This window comes from Meles meles, chromosome 4 (genome assembly GCF_922984935.1).
Source record: "Meles meles chromosome 4, mMelMel3.1 paternal haplotype, whole genome shotgun sequence".
Taxonomy (NCBI): domain Eukaryota; kingdom Metazoa; phylum Chordata; class Mammalia; order Carnivora; family Mustelidae; genus Meles; species Meles meles.
The window spans coordinates 27,131,752-27,150,148 of NC_060069.1; the positions used below are offsets into that span (position 1 = coordinate 27,131,752).

At 53.1% G+C, this 18,397-nt stretch overlaps 1 protein-coding gene across 7 annotated transcripts in view; it reads right to left on the reverse strand.

Moving 5' to 3' along the window:
• Positions 1-7,136: 7,136 nt before the first annotated feature.
• GASK1A (golgi associated kinase 1A) overlaps positions 7,137-18,397 on the reverse strand; it is a 66,093-nt gene continuing 54,832 nt past the window's right edge. For 2 of the 7 annotated variants that reach the window (XM_046002870.1, XM_046002868.1), the window contains exons 3-5: positions 10,108-10,230; positions 8,213-8,316; positions 7,137-7,633 (exon numbers count right to left, since the gene is read on the reverse strand). In XM_046002870.1, the coding sequence (XP_045858826.1) occupies positions 7,423-7,633; positions 8,213-8,316; positions 10,108-10,230 (438 nt within the window). In that variant the 3' untranslated portion in view covers positions 7,137-7,422. Of the gene's footprint in view, positions 10,231-18,397 lie in introns of all 7 variants that reach the window. The other 5 variants (XR_006818057.1, XM_046002872.1, XM_046002873.1 and 2 more) reach the window with 5 other exon arrangements.

Genomic DNA, 18,397 nt, shown 5'->3' on the forward strand with positions numbered 1-18,397 from the left:
TGAGCCACCCAGGTGCCCCAGGACACAAAAAGTTAAAAAAAAAAAGAAATATGGGTACACACAACTAAATCTCACAGAGCATTAAATACTTACCGAGTAACAATATATACTGTACAATTCCATTTACACAAAGCGCTGGAACAAGTAAACCAACTTATGGCGGGAGAAGTCCGAATTGCTCCTGGGAAGGGTCAAGACTGAGCTGGACAGGAGGGAACTCGGGCCGGGGATGTCTTGATCTGGCTGGTGGTTGCACGGCGACCGTCCATGTCACCAGGCATCCGCTTACACTTGAGATCAGTGCCCTTTATGTACGTCACAATTGACCTCAGTTAAACAGAAACAAAAACTCGGCCCAAGGGGCAACTCTTCTGGAAAGCAGTGTGTGTCTTCTCCAGCTCCCCAGTCATGAGGCCTGCCGCATCCCCCAAACCCCAGCTCTGCCGCCCTGTCGTGTTCTGGAAGGTACTGTGCTCCCACAAGGGTTTGCCCACTGGCTAGAGGCTCAGCGTGGGTGTTTGTGTGTGTGGACCCTGATGCTGAGGAGCTCCGCAAATGGTTCGTTTGTTCCATGAAACAATGGATTTCTGCCTGTGTCCATATTACTTTTGCAAATTTGTGATCCTGTGAAACTTTGTCCTGTTTTTTTTGGTTTTGTTTTGTTTTTTCCTCTTAACATCGTAACATGAACGCTTTACCTTGTCCCTGAAAGTTATTCTTTGAAAACAAGATTCTAGCTGACTATAGAACGTTCCACTGCATGGGCTCACAAAGAAGTTGCTCTGCTTTCCCCAGGTCACAGCATAACCAGCAGGAGCCTGGATCCATAACCAGCAGCTCTGCCCAGGCCCTTTGACTCCTGTTTCTGTTTTTGCTGCTGCTTTGTTACCATGTTTCTTTTACTGATGTTTAGTTAATTTCTAGTGACTTGCACAGATCTTCACTGTAGAGTCTTATGGGTTTCACGCATACCTACTTCTTCATACCCCAGACCCTTGCAAAGTGTACATTATTGCTATTATCCCCATATTTGCAGGTTTTTGCACTTTGGAAATTTAGCAGGCAAGAATTTTTTTTGTTATCATAGAGGGGTTACAAGAGCTGCATTTAACATTAAGAGTATGCCATTTTGTTGGTACTGTTTGTTTTAAATTAGTGTCCTCACACAGCTGCATCAAAGAATCGGGGGGACGATGAGGGCAGGAGAGCCTGGGAGCTGGGATCTAGGGTGCCCAGGAGCAGCTCCGACAGAAGACCATCCCCATAGCCAGCGGCAACCTCTGCACCCCATGAGTCAGCTCTGAGAGCACCTCACTGGCCATGGGTGGGAGGGCAGCGAGCCAGTGCGAAGCCTGGGAAGGGAGCACACACGGACCCCCCAGCCCAAAGCAAACCCCTCAGAAGTGTCCCTCAGCCCTCGGCTGTGTAGCCTCTGTCCACCCTGCTTGGCCATCCCTGTGCGGTCAGGCGCTCCGGGAGTACCGCCCCCACCCCAGGCACTACCCAACAGCATGTACCCCTGAGTTGATGGGGGGCCCTTCTCCACCTGGGCCCCCACCTTCCAGCACAGGAGGGCAGTGTCAGGTTTGCAAATAGTCCTCCTCAGATATGGGGAGGGCGGAAGGGAGGCAGTGGCATGCTGCCTTCCTCTTTGCAGGGTTGTGGCCCTGCGCTCTCCCGGCCCAGTGTGGAAGACGGTGACAGCCTGGCCAGGTCACTCTGGTCAGCGCCAGAGGCAGAGCCCAGGGCTGCATCCCCATGCGGAAAGGCACTGTGGGGTCTCCTTCAGGAGTCCTGCTGGCTGTGGGAACTCCAGGGCCCTTACAAAAAGGAGTTTCATGTGTCAGAGAAAACCTTGTGAAGCCACACAGCATATTAGAATTTGAAACAATTCTGTTCTGTTTGGGGAATGAAAAGCACAAAAAGATGTAGTTGCTTTCCGGGCACTTACATCTAGTGGAAATAATCCAATAATCTCTTTGGAATGTTGTACTGTTGGGACTTCCCAGGTTCAGATAGGGCAACCTTCTTCTAGGATTGCTAAGCTTTAGAAAAACGCTCCAACTTGAATTTCATGTAACAGGTTTTTGGGTGCTGTATTTGCTGTATCGCTGTAATCTCATGCTGAGTTTGGCAACACTACCTTTTTCCCACTAGTGGAAAATGTGAGGTGGGGAGGTTTGTTGTATAACCACGAGGTTAGTAATCCCCTGTACTCCCATTTTCCCAATGGAAATGCAGAGGCGCTGGTGGGAGGAAGGCCTCACTCCTGCCTCAGCTACAATAAGAAATAGGAACGATACCAAATGCCTGAAAAGATGCAGGGAAACCAGATCGCTCATATACATTGCTGAGAAGAGTGAAATGGTAGCCTGGGAATAGTTTGGCAGTTTCTTAAGAAATTAAACATATTACCATGAAATTGCACTCCTGGGCATTTGCCCCAGGGGAAAAAAAATATTCTGTTCACACAAAAACAAGTATGAGAATGTTCAGAGCGGCTTTCATTGTATTAGCCAAAAATGAGAAATGACCCAGATGTCCTTCAGTAAACAGTAAACAAACTGTGGTCTCTCTGGACCGTGGGGTACCAACTAATAAAAAGGAACAGTAAAAAAAAGGAACAGACTATTGGTATAAGCAACAATTTGGCTGGATCTCGGGCATTGTGCGGAGGGAAGAGAAAAAAGCAATTCTCAAAAATTTACATGCTGTGCGATTCCATTTAGACCATTCTCAAAATGATAAAAATTGTAGAGATGGAGACCAGATGTGCGGCTGCCGGGGATGAGGGTGGGAGAGAGTGAAGGGCCGGGTGTGGCGGGAGGGGCGGCAGGAAGGAGAGCATCCCGGTGCTGGGGCAGTTCTGTGTCTCGATTGCATGGTAGTTAATGAATCCACAGGTGCTCAAATGAGACACAGTACACCAATGTCAAGTTCATGGTTTTGGAACTGTACTGTAATTACGGAAGACGCAACCACTGGGGGAAACTGGATGAAGGGTACACAGGACCTCCCAGTACTGTCTTTGCAACTACTGTGAATTCATAATTATGTCAAAATGAAAAGTTGAGGGAAAAAAATAATCCTTGGGAGGATGCGAGGCCCGGGCTCCCGGCTCACGATGTGTCACGGTCGCTGTCGTAGTTCCTTCCGCTGTCACAACCACCATCACAGAGCTGGTAACTGAAGATAGCTGAGAGGTGCAAGACGTCCTCCACCTCACTCCTTCCAACCGGCCCTTGAGTGCACCTAAATCATGGAATCTAATTTTCGTACTGAGCCCGGCTGGGCCATGGGGGAGTCTGGGTAATGACAGCTGCAGCTTTCCTGCCTGGGTCCTGCAGGAAGCCTTCGTAGGGTGGGTGGGCGGAAGTCGGACGACCCCACCCCAATCCCACACCCGCCCTATCACCCACCAGGACTAGACATGTCTTCGTGGGGCACCAGAGCTTCCAGGTGTGCAGGGCAGGGAAGGAATGCCTCCAGTCCTTCCCAGCACGAGAGTCCGCGAGGTGCCTGAGGTCCCACCGGCCCTGCGTGTGTTTTCCACGAAGGCAGTTGTCACCAGAACAAGGCAATCCGACCAGTCGCCGCTGGATCTGCCTTATGCACTAGCCTCCAGCGTCATGCTCAGAGTCCCTCCCCCAGGCACATGGAGGGGAGGCCCTTGCTGCCTGGTGTGATGCAGGGTCTGTAGAAACGATCCTCTGGCAAATGATTCTTCACTGGGGAGACAGACACACAAGAAACTTGACAAAAATCCATATTCTCACACCCATCAGCTTGAAATGAGTTACTTCACTCATCTTGTCTCCTGGGCCTCCCACCAGCAGGTGCCCTTGACCTGTACTTCCTCCACAGCCCGCACTGGGAACCCTCCAGAGATCACCCTGCCTCTGCCTGCCCTCTGGGTTGGGGTGTGCTGCTCCTGACGGCCGCCCCTCAGAAAGCCAAATGCTCCCAAGAAATCCTCCAGTAGGAGCTAAGTTGTGCCGTGGAACTGTAGACACTAACAGAAGCATTCCTCAGATCACACCTCACGTGGGCTGCCTTCCCTACTGACAAGCCTGGCTCACCCTGGAGGCCTGGCTCCTCCCAGGCCCCCTGCAATCCTGTGATCAAAGCCCACCACCTCTGCGGCTTGATTCCCAGGGCTTCCGTGTCTGTGTCTCCTGGCTGGGTGCTACCTCCTCCCCCCTGAGGCCTCCCCCAGTGGACCTGCCATCCAGTATGCCCTAGCCCATCACCTGCCATGTCCCTTGACTGACCCACGACCCCCCACGCTATTTTCCTACCGAACTTAGCCTCTGCTGTTATGTGAGCTGCATGGAATCCGACCTTCTACCTCGAGACGCCTTCCACTCTGGTCTGCTTCCTTGGAGGTTCAGTGACTCCTCTCCTCGGTTGGACAATGCCAGGGGTGGCAGAGGTCACCCCACCTCTTGCCCCAAAGGCCTCCAGCCCCTATAATACTCCAATGCCCTGCCAGACCCCACTCCCCTAAAAGGCATCCCCTGAGCCATGCTAACCAGAACCCCAGGCAGCCCAGGTGTGGCAGTGCAGGAAGTGTCTTGCCTGAACTGGCAGGTGAGCCTCAGGGGTTCAGGGGGAGGGTGCTGCCCACTCATCTGAAGGCCCTGGCCTGGGGGAACCGTCTCAAAATATGCACAGAGGTCTTGCCTCCCGCATCTCCTTGTGCTGCCCCCCCACACCCTCAGGCAGAGCTCTTGTGAGCCCCTCTTGCCCACATGCTGCCCCCAGTCTTCCTATATCCTCAGCCATGGGGACCTTGCTCAGCCAGCAGAACGCTAGGACACATGCTTATGGCCCGACGACATTATCTCCAAACATCTGGGACGTGGCCACCACAATGTGCCGCATACATGGACTCTTTCCAAATTCTATATTGTGTGGAACATCTGAACCAGTGAATGAATGAAGAAGGAAGGATGCTATAGTGGGGGAGGGGGAAGGGGCTCTGGAGTTAAAGGGGCCTGGGTTCAAATTCCAGCTTCACCAGCTACCTGCTCTGTGACCTTGGGCAAGTGACTCAACCTCTCTGGGCCTCTGTTTCCTGTTCAGTTGGATGGGAGCAGTAATGCCCTCCTCCTGGAGTTACTCCAAAGGTTTGTGATGAGGAACACAGTAAAGCTCGAGGCACAGTGTGGGCCACCTTCTGTATTCATCTCATGCCAGGTAGTGCTCCCCAGGATCAGGGCACCTGTACAGCCTCGGGCAATGCCCTCCCTCCCCAGCTGACATTCTTTACCTGTAGAGTGACAATCATGCAGCTGGGATTGTCATAAGACATTCGCGAAATCACCTGTAGAAACCCTCAGCGCCATGCCTGGTTTGTAATAAGTTATTACAGGTCTGGAATTCCATAGCCAAACCTTGGAGGCCAGAAGTCATTCCGAATTCTGGATTTTTCAGCTATAGAGAGGTAACATGGTGCCTATTTGTGTTTTATGCTACACTCTCGGTGGGATCTGAGGTTACAAAACACGATAACCAAGCACATTGGTATTTCTACGGTATAGGAATAGTGTATGAATATTCAAGTTGAGCGGGACATGAGTTTTGGCCCTGGACGTAGGAAAAGGATTTTGATTTTCAGGGCTTGGGAATCCCCAAGGAATTGGGAATTGTGTCTAGAGAGCTGTGAACCCCTGTTACTATCACCAGCCGCTCCCCTTTGGAAACACCATCATTTTCCTTGGAGCAGCCCTTCTGGAATGAAGTACAAAGAAACAGGGTCGGGTCTGGGGTGAGGTGAGTCAGCCACCATGGTGGCTGGCGACTGGGATGGCCTTACCAGACCACGTGGCCGGCCGGTTTCTCAAGGACTGGTGTGCAGGTGAGCAGACCCCCACACCGCAGACCCCTCATGGCTCTCGCCTCCCGAAGCCTTAGCTGTTTGCTTCGCTGGGCACATCCTTCTCATTCCAGAGGCAAGGGCTGGGGGAAGCAGAGGGCATGCGGGACACCCTGTGGCTGAGAGTATTCTCTGGAAAGGATGCAAAGTGGCGGAAGCCTCAGGTTTGCAGGAAAGATACAGTTCAGAGCCTGAACCGACATTAAGGAGCAAAGAGCAATGGTTAGGGAGCCAGATGCCCGTGACCACGCTTGGCCCAGGGGTCGAAGTGTGCAGCTGCATATTCCAGGCAATCGGCCCCGCCTCATCAGCAGCGCTGAATCCAAAAGGACTAGAGGAGACGCTGTCAGAGTGTTCCGGCAGGGCAGAGGGAGCCCTTTCATGATGATTATGGGCTCAAGACAAGTCCTGCCTGGGTTCAAATTCCGACCCTTCCAACTCCGAGCTGGGTACCCTTGAACAAATTCCTTAACCCTTCTGTGCCTCATCTGTACAGCGGAGATGCTAATAATCACACGTACCCATCGGCAAACCACGGTCACAGTGCCTGGTGCATAGTCATTGCCCAGGAAATGTTACTAGTCATTACGACTGGTGCCCGATAAACCTTTTTATTTGCCAGCTGCGAAGTGGCCCCAGCCAGATCTGAACCCAGAGCTCCCTCATTCATGTCCAGTCCTCTGAAAATCAAAAGAGAAAAAAACCTTAAGGGTGCCTACATTTCAAAAAGTCTTCGGAGGCGGAAGGGTGGGAGGAACAGCACCGCGAGAGACCTGCGCCCCCGGCCAGAGCCACTCTTGGCTGAGAAGCAGCCCGGGAGGTATGAGGCCCAGCCCTGGAGTTCTGAGGAGGCAGGCAGAACTGGGCTTGGAGCCTCCCTCGGCCCTCTACCACCCCTGAGGGAGGAAGAGGCCCATGCTGAAGGCTGTGCTGGAGACCGGTCTCTGCTGAGTGGGCTGAACAGAGCGCTGGGCCCTGTGTCCCCACCGTGCCCTGGGTGGTCGATGTGCGCTGGGCAAGCCGGGCAGGGCCACTTAACTGTTTATATGTCTGCCTTTCTGTGCTGAGCACACCTGTTCATATCAGGACATAAAAGGGCTTGCTGGCAGCTTCGGGCCTTGCTTACTGACAAGCTTCTGGCTCCGTGTCTTCAGAGGGAAACTTCACACATACACACACACACACATGCGCGCATGCGTTCACCCTCCATATGCATGTGGGAGGCACAATTTTATAGTATCTGGAGCAGTTCTTAGAACATTCTTGAACACATTTATTGGTGCAAGGGAGTAAACAGCCAGAGCCGAAAAGGCTGAAAGGAGGGCGGTAAGATGGAAAACCCCCACCCCCCACCACCTTCACCGTCCCGAGCAGGTGGGACATCTGGGACACCCACGGTATCCTCAGGCTTTTCTTCCGGCTTTTCCAATTTGTCTTCAGGTTGGGGAACCCAAGAGAACGTGGCCACGAGGATGGAAGCCCATCCAGTCAGGGGGTGCTGCCCCGCCAGCGGGACAAGAGCCTTGCCTGGGCAGCGGGGGAGCTCACGGGGCCTCGTCCCTGAAGAGCGTCAGGTTATGTTTCCGGATGTGCTCCAGCAGCACCTGGCCTCGCCGCTCCAGGGTCTGGAGCACCCGCTTCAGCCCCTGCCTCCCGCCCTGACTCTCCCAGAACACAGGGTCCATCTGCAGGGACAGGAGCAGCAGCTTCTGCAGACACCCTGAAGCAAGAACCTGCACGGCCGACTCAGGAAACCTGGAGGCAGGTCCCCAGGGCCAGGACAGAAAGGAAAAGCAAAAGTGATCTCAGAAAATGTCCGGGACCGGTGAAGCCAGATGGCCAGGGATTGCACGGCTGGCCAGCCTGGCACAGGTGTCCTGCAGAATGCCTGGGCCCGCCTGCTGACTCGTCCTCAGAGAACCCTCCTACCAACTCTGCTGTGAAAACAGGGGATGGGGCTTCTGGATGGGTCCCCCATCCCACAGAGATGGGGAAACCAGCTCTGCTATCCCAGGTGAGTGCCAGCTGCTGTGCTTGGCAAGTGCCTGGTGGCTGTCAGGTGCCATCCTCAGAAGGCTGAGCCGCCTGCAGTGAGTGAGCAGGGAAGGCGGGCTCCCCAGGCTGGCTCCTCCTCTGGGACAAGGAGGCCCTCTGGATACGGGGGTGCCTGCTGACTGTCCTCCCAGCTCCCCACCTCCTCCCGGGGCTCAGATCCAGTAGCTTTTGTCTAATAGGCTGCAGAGCACTCAGGACCATGGGTCAAGGTCCCACGGTCCATAGCAGGGCTATTGGGCCTCCGCCTCCAAACTTCCATCCAATCCCGCAGACCCTCACCCAGCAATGCCCTCCAGCAGCCGGAAGTTCAGCTTGTCCTCGGGATGCTGAAGGTTGCCAGCATTATCGATGTAGACCAGATGGGATGGATCACTGCTTCGGACCTCAGGGAAGAAGACGGACAGGGACAGGGGTGGGTGAGGTTGCAGCCTAGCTGGTACCCATGGCTTCTGTCAGTGTTAAGGGTCTTGGGGGCCCCTGAGCTGACAATCCCACAATGCACCCTGCTACCTGCCTGGAAGGTTCCCCTGCGCTGAGCTGTAATCTGACTTTATGGTAGTGCTGTGCTCAGTGCTTCCAGGCACCGTCTCATGAACCCTCCCAGCAACCTTAGAAGGGAGCCTTTAGAATCATCTCCATTTTACAGAATCAGGGCACAGAGAAGTTAAGTAATTTGTACACAGTCACACAGCTAATAAGTAGCTGGTTCGGTCCCACCTGGGCCAGTAGTGCGAAGACACATCCTGAGAAACTGCAAGGTAGAGGGACTGATTCCTGCTTTGGTGGATGAGGGGGTGAGGAGCACGGGTGAGAACCCGCAGGTGCGGAAGGAGCCCACCATTAGGTTGTGGCTTCAGGGCATATTGCGTACGCGCATGCTCACACACCCTCACCCGTCTGGGCCACTGGTGGCTGTTCTGCGCCTGCGTGTTCCCCTGAGTGTCACCAAGAACGCACACACCTTCCACCTTGGGTGCCATACTCCATCTATCCCCAGAGAAGAATTTAGCGACTCCTAATCCCTTTGAAAACTAAAACCAGCAAAAGGGAATACCTTAGCACTTTAAAAACATGGTGTGGCTGGGAATGAGAGGCCCGGTCTTCCCTTCTCCCACCCCCATCCGCCCCATTCCTAGACATTCTCCAGGATTCCATGGTATTTTCCCATAATTCTCCCCATCACCCTCAGCTTAACTTACGAACTTTTGCCTCCAGGACCCTAGCTTTCCCTCCCTCTGTCTCTTCCCCCTCACCCCTCTCTATACATCAGGGATCATCTATTTTTTGAAGCCTGATGACTCCTTCCTCCAAAATCTGCTGTCCTAAGGGATCTGTGAAATGGCTGCCCCCCCTCCCCGATGGTGAATGATAGTTATAAAAGCCTTACCTCTCCCCGTGTGAGTGCCTTTTACCAGGGAAGAGGGGAGCGGTCTCTAAGGATAGGAGTTGGAGATTTCCTACAACCCAGAGGTTTCACGAGGCAGCCCAAGCCTCTGGGCTGGTATGGCCTGCCTGACGGTCAGCCCGGACACCGTGCTGACAGCTACCCTCCACAAACAACTGGCCAGGGGAAGACATCGAGGACATGAGGGTCACTGGGGGAGAAGATAGAGCAGCCCTTCCTGAGGGTGGCCCCTTGCTCCTTGGGCAGAAGTGGGTGCTCTGCCATTCCTGTCCCTGTCTCTGATGGCCTCGGCACACCACTTCCCACCCTGGGCTCTACTTTTCACAGGAGGCAGCCCAGGGTTCCTCAGATTGTCACGAGCCTGTGAGCTATGGGCCAGAGGAGAGAGCCCTGTCACTGCCACTGCCCAGCCCTGCGGCCTTGGAAACTGCCCTCCCTTTTCCATTGCCACGGTTCCTACATTGGCTGGGATGGTGGGGGCGGCTCCCCAGACACACAGTTCCCACCCCTGCTTCCAGAGGCCCTCGGGGTCCCCTGTAGTCTCTCGAGGGGATGGTAGAGTGGTCCCACCTCAACCGTATCGGCAAAGGCTCTCTGGGGTCAGTTTTATATATGGTGGCTTCCCAGAAACATTGTTCGGACAAAGGCTCCTGCTGCTGAAAAGAACAGGGTTCGGAACGTCCCATGTCATGTGATCTCCGCAACTCCCGAGACTCCGCAACTTCCCAAGGAGACAGGAAGACGGGAGTCTGGGTGACAGGAGATGTACCAGGATGTGCACCAACCGCAGCTCCTCCGGGTTCCGGCATTTCTCTCGAAGCCTCTCTTCCACACAGGGGTCCGACGGCTCGGGCTTGAAGCCACAGCAGTAGCGGTCTAGGCGGTCGTGCACCTGCGAGGACACCCAGACTGTGAGGGGTGTGGCTCAGGGTCTGCCTGCCCCACAGGCCCAGCACTCGGGCGGCCTGGCCCCGGGGGGGGGGGGGGGGGGGGAGGGGGACCTCGTGCTGGGGGCAGGCCTTGGTGGCTGTCGGTGCCTGTCAGCCCATTGCTGACCCCTGACCAGAGAGGGATCCTCTGCTCTGCTCCTCCAGCCAGCTCGCCCTGCGCCCCAGGAGCTGCTGGCTCACGCCTCAGGCCGGCACGGCTTTCCACCAAACTCTGGCCTGAGGCCACTGGGCCTCCCAGTGCTGACCATCCGTGTGCTGGGGGAAATCCACATGGGACTCCACTCCTTGTTTAAGCAGTCAGTGCTGCAGCTGGGGTCCCTCCCCTCCTTGGAGCTAAACATGCTTTAATGACCATCTAGACAGCTCGGGAGTGGACACCTCTCCCACCCTGCGGGAGGCCGGAATCAAAATCAAGGTGGGAGGAGGGCATTCCCCTCACAGGCTTGGTTTCCACTGGATACCTTGAGTGAGAATTCTCAAGCGTGATGTGGGGTCAATTCTGAGGAGCTCTGCCTCCCACCCACTACGTACACACGTGTAAATGACATTTCAGAGTGTCACAGGATTCTCATAATAATATATCCCACTCACCTGCTTCCAGGAGTTCTCTTCAAGAAGGAAGGAGTTGCTGCCTGCAAGTCAGGAATTAAACAGAAACAGGGATCCGCCCGCGCCCTGACCTACTTGAGGAAGTTATCTGCCGTGGGCAGCAAACGCAAAGAGGTCCAGAACCGAGAGGCCTATAAACAGAAGTGGCAGAGTCCTCTTGGGTGGGAGAGGGAGGGTCTTGCTGTAGTTAGAGAGACAGGAAAGGGGGAGGTGAAGGGGGAGGTGGTGTGGAAAAGGTTGGGATGTGCTGGGAAGTGGATGAGAGAGAGGGTGAGGTTGGGGACAGCAGGGTGTGCCTGTCACAGGGTGGGCGAGCTGGAGGAGATGCACCTTTTTCCCTCACAGGGAGGAAGTTTGGTTTGATACAATACCTTGAGGAGTGCTAACGACAGAAGTGAGATCTCCAGAGGTCTGGGTGTGGGAGGGCTTGCTTTGCTTGGGGCAAGAGGAAAAATCCATTTGTTGCTGTGGGAGGGGGAGGAGAGAGAGGAGAGGAAGAGGGAAGTGAAGCAGGGAGCAGCAGGAGGCTGAGGGTGTGAGAGGTGCCCTCCCCGACCCCTCCTCCCCCCCAGCCAAGTGGCCACCCTTGTGAAATGCTTGCTGGCCTTGGGGGAAGGGCTGAGCTCTGAGTTCAGGTCTAGTGTGGAGTAAATCGAGGCAGGCGAAGAAGCAGTCAGCTGCCTGGGATTTGCCCAAATCCTAGGAAGGTTTACCAGATCCTCCTGGGTTGTGGGGGCCGTGGTTTGAGCGATCTTAAGTGCCCAGGTGGTGTCAGGGTCATGGGAGAGGGAGGACTCCGGGACCCCCCAAGGAGGATGATGAATCACACAGGAGCTAACTCTCAGGACTCGAAGGAAATGCAGTTCCTGAGAGAGCCTGGTGTGTGGAAGACCCAGCAGGGAGACCCAGATCCCACCTTTGCAGAATGGCTGGTCTAGTGCAGGAAGCCTGGGCACACCCCTGGAGAGGCAGGTGCCAGCCTGGGAATCTAGAAATCAGCTCCAGGTAACATACTCTGGTTGGGGCAACTGTCTAGGCCAAGGGCACAGAGGGGACAGAGTCAGGGTGGAGGTGAGTGAGAGTCAGGGAGAGGGAAGCAGGAAGCCAGATGGCAGCAAGCGGGTAATGAACCCCACAGAGAGAAAGGGTTTGCTTCCTCTCTCAGTCCTCGGGAACCTTCTGTGATTCTGCTTTACCACATGGTTCAGCTCTTGGGGGAATCTGGGGCACCTCCCTCCCCCATGGTGGTGGTGATGGTGCAGGACAGTCACAGGTTTACAGCAAATGCAGGGGCCATTTTAATCTGATATAGCAATGACAGGGTCTCCCTCCGAGATGCTGATGATGTGGTCTAATATGAAACATATTTGGTCACAGTCCCCTGATCCTGGCGCAGAGCTCCTAAAACCCTTGGAATTTCCCAAGAGATTCATAATGAGCCCCTTCAAGCACATCTGTGTTTATGCTGATGAGATGACACAGGGGAGCCCCAGATAACTTCAGAACGGGGGCTGGTCAATGGAAAGACAAGTGAAGAGAGGGTAGGAAATTTAGTTCCATACTCCAACCCCCAGGAAGAGTAGAAGAGCTGGAGGTGGGGTTATAAAAACTCGAACAATGAGATTTGGAGCACTTCCAACCCGGAAGTGGTTGGAAGTACTCCATGAGTCAGGAGGGTGGCCCATCCCAGCTCCACAGGGACATAAAGCTCCTGGGCATGGGACCCTTCTGTACCTCACCCAATATACCTCTTCATCAGGACATTCATTTGTATCCTTTATAATAAACCTGTAAACATAAGTAAAGTGTTTTCCTGAGCTCTATTGAGCCATTCTATCAAACTATCCAACCTGCGGCGGGGGGCAGTCATGAGAACCCTTGGTTTATAGCCAGTTGGTCAGAAGTGTGGGTAGCCCAGGACTTTTGACCGGGACCTGAAGTGGGACAGTCTTGTAGGACTGAGCCCCTTAGCTTGTCTGGGATCTGACATGGACTCCAGGTGGACAGTGTCAGAATTGAATTGCATTGTGGGACACCAGTTGGTGGTGGAGGATTGGTGTCAAAACAAAACATCGGGGCGCCTGGGTGGCTCAGTGGGTTGAGGTCTCTGCCTTCGGCTCAGGTCATGATCCCAGGGTCCTGGGATCGAGTCCCACATCAGGCTCCCTGCTCAGCGGGGAGCCTGCTGCCTCTCTGCCTACTTGTGATCTTTGTCTGTCGAATAAATAAATAAAATCTTTAAAAAAACAAAAACAAAAACAACAGCAAAAAACCAAAACTTTGTTCTGGTGGCCACCACCACGAAAACCACCGTCCATCCCCAGCTCCTTCACTACTCACTGCAGCTGTGCAAGGGAGACGCTATGAGCCCATTTTACATATGGGGACACTGACCCCAGACATACCCAAGGTCATAATGTAAAAGTCACGTAGCTAGGATTTGGGCCAAGGTCTGCCTGGCTTGAAGGCCAGCTCTCGGCATTATCCTGCCCTGCCTACCGGAAAATCAGGAAAGGGGAGCCAGTTACAGAGGTCAAATTAGGTCTCCATCATTACTCTTCATGAGATTAATTAATATGGTCTCACCCTTGCTAATTAAGGCTAGAGAAGAGCTTTCAAAACGGTGAAGGAGGAAAGGGAAGAATGAGAAAACACAGAGCCTGTCATCCTCCATGACAGCAACTGAGGCAGCCGCGGGCATGGTAGGGTTCAGACAGCCCATGTCTCTCATCTGTGATCCCTGGGGGTGACCAACCCAGGCCAGCACTACCATCCTGCCTCCCTCTGCCCACTGGCACAGCCACCCCTCTCCACAAATGGGGCGGAGAGGGGACGGTCTGTCACCTCTGAAAGGCAGTACTCCTCCAAGCTACCCCCCAGTCCACTCAGTCCGCCTCAGCTCTGGCCAGTCAAAGGTCTTGCTTCGTTTCCATATCCCTTGGCAGGAAAACTCACGTATGTTCTGAAAAAAATGCAGAATTGATCTCCTCCAACACAAACAACATAATTATGGTTCAATCAATGTCACAAAACTAAACATCCAGGAAAGAGAGCGTTAGAGTCTCAGCTGCTGTCTCAAAACATGTTCTGTTTTGCAATAGTTCAGCATGGAGAAGTCGCACGTCCGGGCCTAGACCAATCACCCAAACAGGCTGAGGGCAATTCTGTGAGGGCCCATGAGGGAGTCTTTCTAGGGGCAGTGAGCCAAAGACACCCTCAGGCGCTGCTCGGAGGACTGGTCCAATCTGTCCAGGGTGACATGAAGTGAGCCCATTAACAAGACCCCTGACATGGGCCATCACTGCTTTGGCTGCCTGGGCTTTGGATAACGACAGTCACAAGTCACAGAAAAACTTAATTCAAAAACGGTTTTAACCATAAGGAAAATTAAGATCTTCCGTGGCAGCGATCAGCCCCAAGATCAGGCAGGCTAGAGGTATGGTTGCTCCTTATTGTCGTGGTCAGGACTCTTTCTGCTCTCCACTCCCCACCCACAAGGTTAACATCAGAGTGTTGTCTCTGGAAGCCTGCAGGTGGCCGCTGTGGGCATGTGCTTCCTTGTTCATGTCCAGAGAGAAGGAGAGGACAAATGAGAGAAACAGAGACAGAGAGACAGAAGGAAAAGGCACTTCTCCTCCAACAACCTTCCCTTTAACCTGACTGGACCAAATTGGGCCACACACATCCCTGGACCAAGGGTGGCCAGTGGAAGATGGCTATGCACTGATCCCCGGACCTGGGAATGGGCAGAAGGTGAATCACGTCAGGGCTCTGTGCGAAAGTCTACTTTAGCTACAGTGTCCTCACTCAGGCTACTAATAAAAGCATTGACCAGGACAGGGCTGAGGACAGAGCCCTGCAGCCTGCATCCAGACCACCCCACCTCCCAGGTAGCTTTAAAGCCACTTGAAGCCTGTATCATGTTCCCGTATGCTATGTTCTCGCTATATGACCTGAGGAAGTTATTTAATCTCCATACTCCTCAGTTTTCTCATCAACAAAATGGGGCAGCGATACTCCCCTCCCACGGACCTGCCCTGAGGCTCACATCCGGTAATGATACCTGTGAGGCAGGGGGTGGTTGTTGAGGAAGAGCCTTCTGTTGTGTTTGTCCTGGGAGTGAGAGGCCCAAAGACCTCCAGGGATCTCAGGGGTCTCCCCCCAACCCCCCACCACACACACACCAGGAAGCCCCAGCTTCACCTAGTGCTACAGGCCAGAGAACCAGAATCTGAAATAATGTAAGTTATAATAGGGTAGCTACGCTCTTGTGGGTACACCCAGTTTCTGGACCAATCTGCCCAACACACACCAGCTGCTGGCTTCTCTTTGGCTGGGAAAGTAAAGGCCAGGGCAGTTTTGGCAAGACTGACACGGTAACTGCTCTGGATTTCATATTATGCCTGACGCCCAGCCGCCAAGCCCCCTTCCTCCCGCCAAGTCCTTCCCAGCCCCGTCTCCCGGCCATTCTGTGCGGATCTCAATTTACAGCATCTATTTCCAGAGGAAGCCACAAAGAACATGGGCCTATCCAATATTCCTGGCTTCTCAACTCAGTACCCATCCAAATGTTTAACAGGAGGGGCCTGGCCAGGCCCCGTTGCCAGTTTGATTATTTTGCCATATCGTCTGGTTATTTTTTTTCCACCGAAGAGAAATTCAATTTCAACAGCAGCGGGCTAGCAGCCAAATGGGACCAAGATTAAGTTTCATTCCCACATTCCTTCAGGATTTGATTTTTTTTATCCCGTTTTGAAAAAATGAGCAGTTACCAAGAAAAAATGATAAACCTTTGCAGTGTTGCTTTTCTGACCCACCCAGCAACGTTGCATGCCCATGATGGGGACTGAAGTCTGTTCACATTTACTTAAGCCATTGTAAAGCTCACTCGGTGCTTTCCACGCGACACCCCGTTTACTCCCTCCCGGTAGCCAAGGGGTAAATGCCATTATTGTCCCCACTTCAAAGGTGTGGAAACGGAGTCCCAGTAATGTGCCGAAGGTCTCACGGCAAGGAAGTGGAGGTGCCAGGACTCGAACCCGAGCGGTCCGTCTCTGACCGGTAAGGGGGGGGTTGGGTGTGGCCGCACGTGCTTTGTGGCACCAGAGCTTCCAAGTTCCCTGCTGGCAAAGATGAAGACATGGTTTGGTCCTGTCCCCAGCACCTGCACTTGTTTTCACAACCAGAGCCTTAGCTGAGGTTTTTCTGAGTGAAAGAATGAGGGAATGACATGCGTGGCTGGCTGACAACACGGGGACTATGATCACTTAAATTCTACAATTCTGGCCAAGATGCCAACACCGGAAGTGTCCGGCAGGAGGCCTGGCTTTGTGGCCGCCACACAGGACATCTGGGTGAGACAAGACACTGCAGTCTGCCAGCGAGGGACAGCAGGTCCGGCTATGGGAGAGGGGAAGTCTGGGGGGAGCCAGCACGGGTAGGAAAGGTGGCCAGAGTCCCCTAACTGACCCATCAGGCTCTTGGGCCAAGAAGGGTTCCTCAGCCAGTGCCTGATCTGGTGGATTCTAGGAGGGTGGATGGATTTTAGGTGGGTGGATTCTAGGAGGACCACTTGCTGTTCCTGGCGGCCCATGCCCCCTGCTCAGTGACCTTCTCCCCGGCTGGGAGTAGTGACAGGCCTGGGTCTTTCTGGCCACCCAGAAAGGGTGGCTCTTGGCCGGGCCGACTCACTGCCTGGTGATCAGATTGCCACGAGGTGGCAGCATCTCTCTCCACAGAGGGCAAGGATCTGGTCCCACCCTGCCCAGCTGGCGGACAGAGAATTCTTGAGGCTTCTTTGGGGAGGTCAGAGTGGGAGAGGAGTGGGTTAATGGGTATTACTCCCACGTCCCTCTGAGGATTCACCTGAGAGTGTTCCCCATGTGTCCTGACAAAGGGCAATCATTCCTGGAAGCTTCGGGAAGGAACATCTGCATGCTGCATCTGTCCCAAGCCTGCGAGGTTGTGGCCCCCGCTTGGGATGTGGGTGAACAGACTGGCTAACAGGCTTTGAGGAGATGCACTGAGAAGAACTAGATCTTATCTAAAAAGATATCTGTAGATGGGTCTAAAATTCTAACAGCAACACAAACACCACAGCCGTGAAAAGATAAATCCACCACAGCAAAAAAGTTTCCAACCGAGAAAGCTAGGGTGAGTCAACATTAGAACACCTTCCACGAGAGTCCTCACATAATAGAGTCCCCACATCAGAAGAGAAATGCTGTGACCTCTTCCACGGATACTCGGAAGACATTTGATAAAATTTTGCATCCATTCCTGACAAGAGAAATTCTTAATAAAGCAAGAAAATGAATAGTTCCTCATTATATCTTCAGTCAAAAACTACTATGATGTTTAATGGTGAAACAGCAGAAACTGTCCCAAATCTGTAGCAACAGCTTGTGTCTCTCAGGCCATTAAAATTTCCCAATCACCCTGGAGCTGCCAGCAAATGTAATGAGGCGAGAGGCAATGAGAAGACCAAGGGCATTCATTACAGATGAAAAGCTGGGATACTTGGAAAACCAAGAGGATTAACTGAGCAGCTTTTAGATGCCACATTAATACACAGAAATAATAGCCTTCATGAAGCCTGGAGGCTACTGGCCAGAACATCTAATGGAAGAAAAGATCCCATTTTCAGTGGCCACAGGAAGATGAACTCCCTGGGAATAACCCCACATGAACAGAAGACATCTAGATGCTCCTGAGGACCACGAATAAAGGGAGAGACATAGCTGCTGGAGAACGTCATTGAAAAGACATGACTGCTAGTTGACCTGAGAGCTGGACCTGGGCACTCGGAGGCCTCTTGCCCCCTCCCCAGTCCTCCTGGGAATGTGGGCTTTGCTTGTCTTTCCTGCTCCCAGAAGCTGCTCCGAGGCATGGCCTTGAGATGTTGATGTGGTGTAGAGAACACCTGCATGGGGTACATGAGTGAACCCGGTTAAGGCCTCTCTATAAACTTCTAAGGTTTGGTAGGTGGGCACGGAGATCCTCTGTCTGGCTGCTGCTAAAGGCAAGCCTGGTATATAAGTTCTCTTTGTTGATTACACCTACCACCTACCAATGTGGAGTGGTCTGCCTCTTTGGTCTCTCACGGCCCTCCATGTAGAGGGTCCGCTTTCAGATTACACCTGGGAAGGTCCAGAGTGGGTTGCGAACCAACAACATCCAAATCTTGGCTAGAATGACTTCATGTTTTAGGATATAAATTCTCTCTACAGTCCACACAAATTTAATTTGATCCCAGTAAAATCCCAAAAGGACTTGCGAAGGAGAAGGAGTGACAAGCTGACTCTAAATTTCTTACGAGAATAGTATGCAAGACTATCAGGAAAATTCTAAGAAAGAGCAATGAGGAAGACCAAGCCCTACTGGTTTGGTTATCAACATAAAATACGAAGCACAGCAATTAAAACTGTGATTCTGGCATAAAAATAGACAGAACCTTTACTGGGACAGAAAAGAGTCCAGAAATAGACCTACATACATATG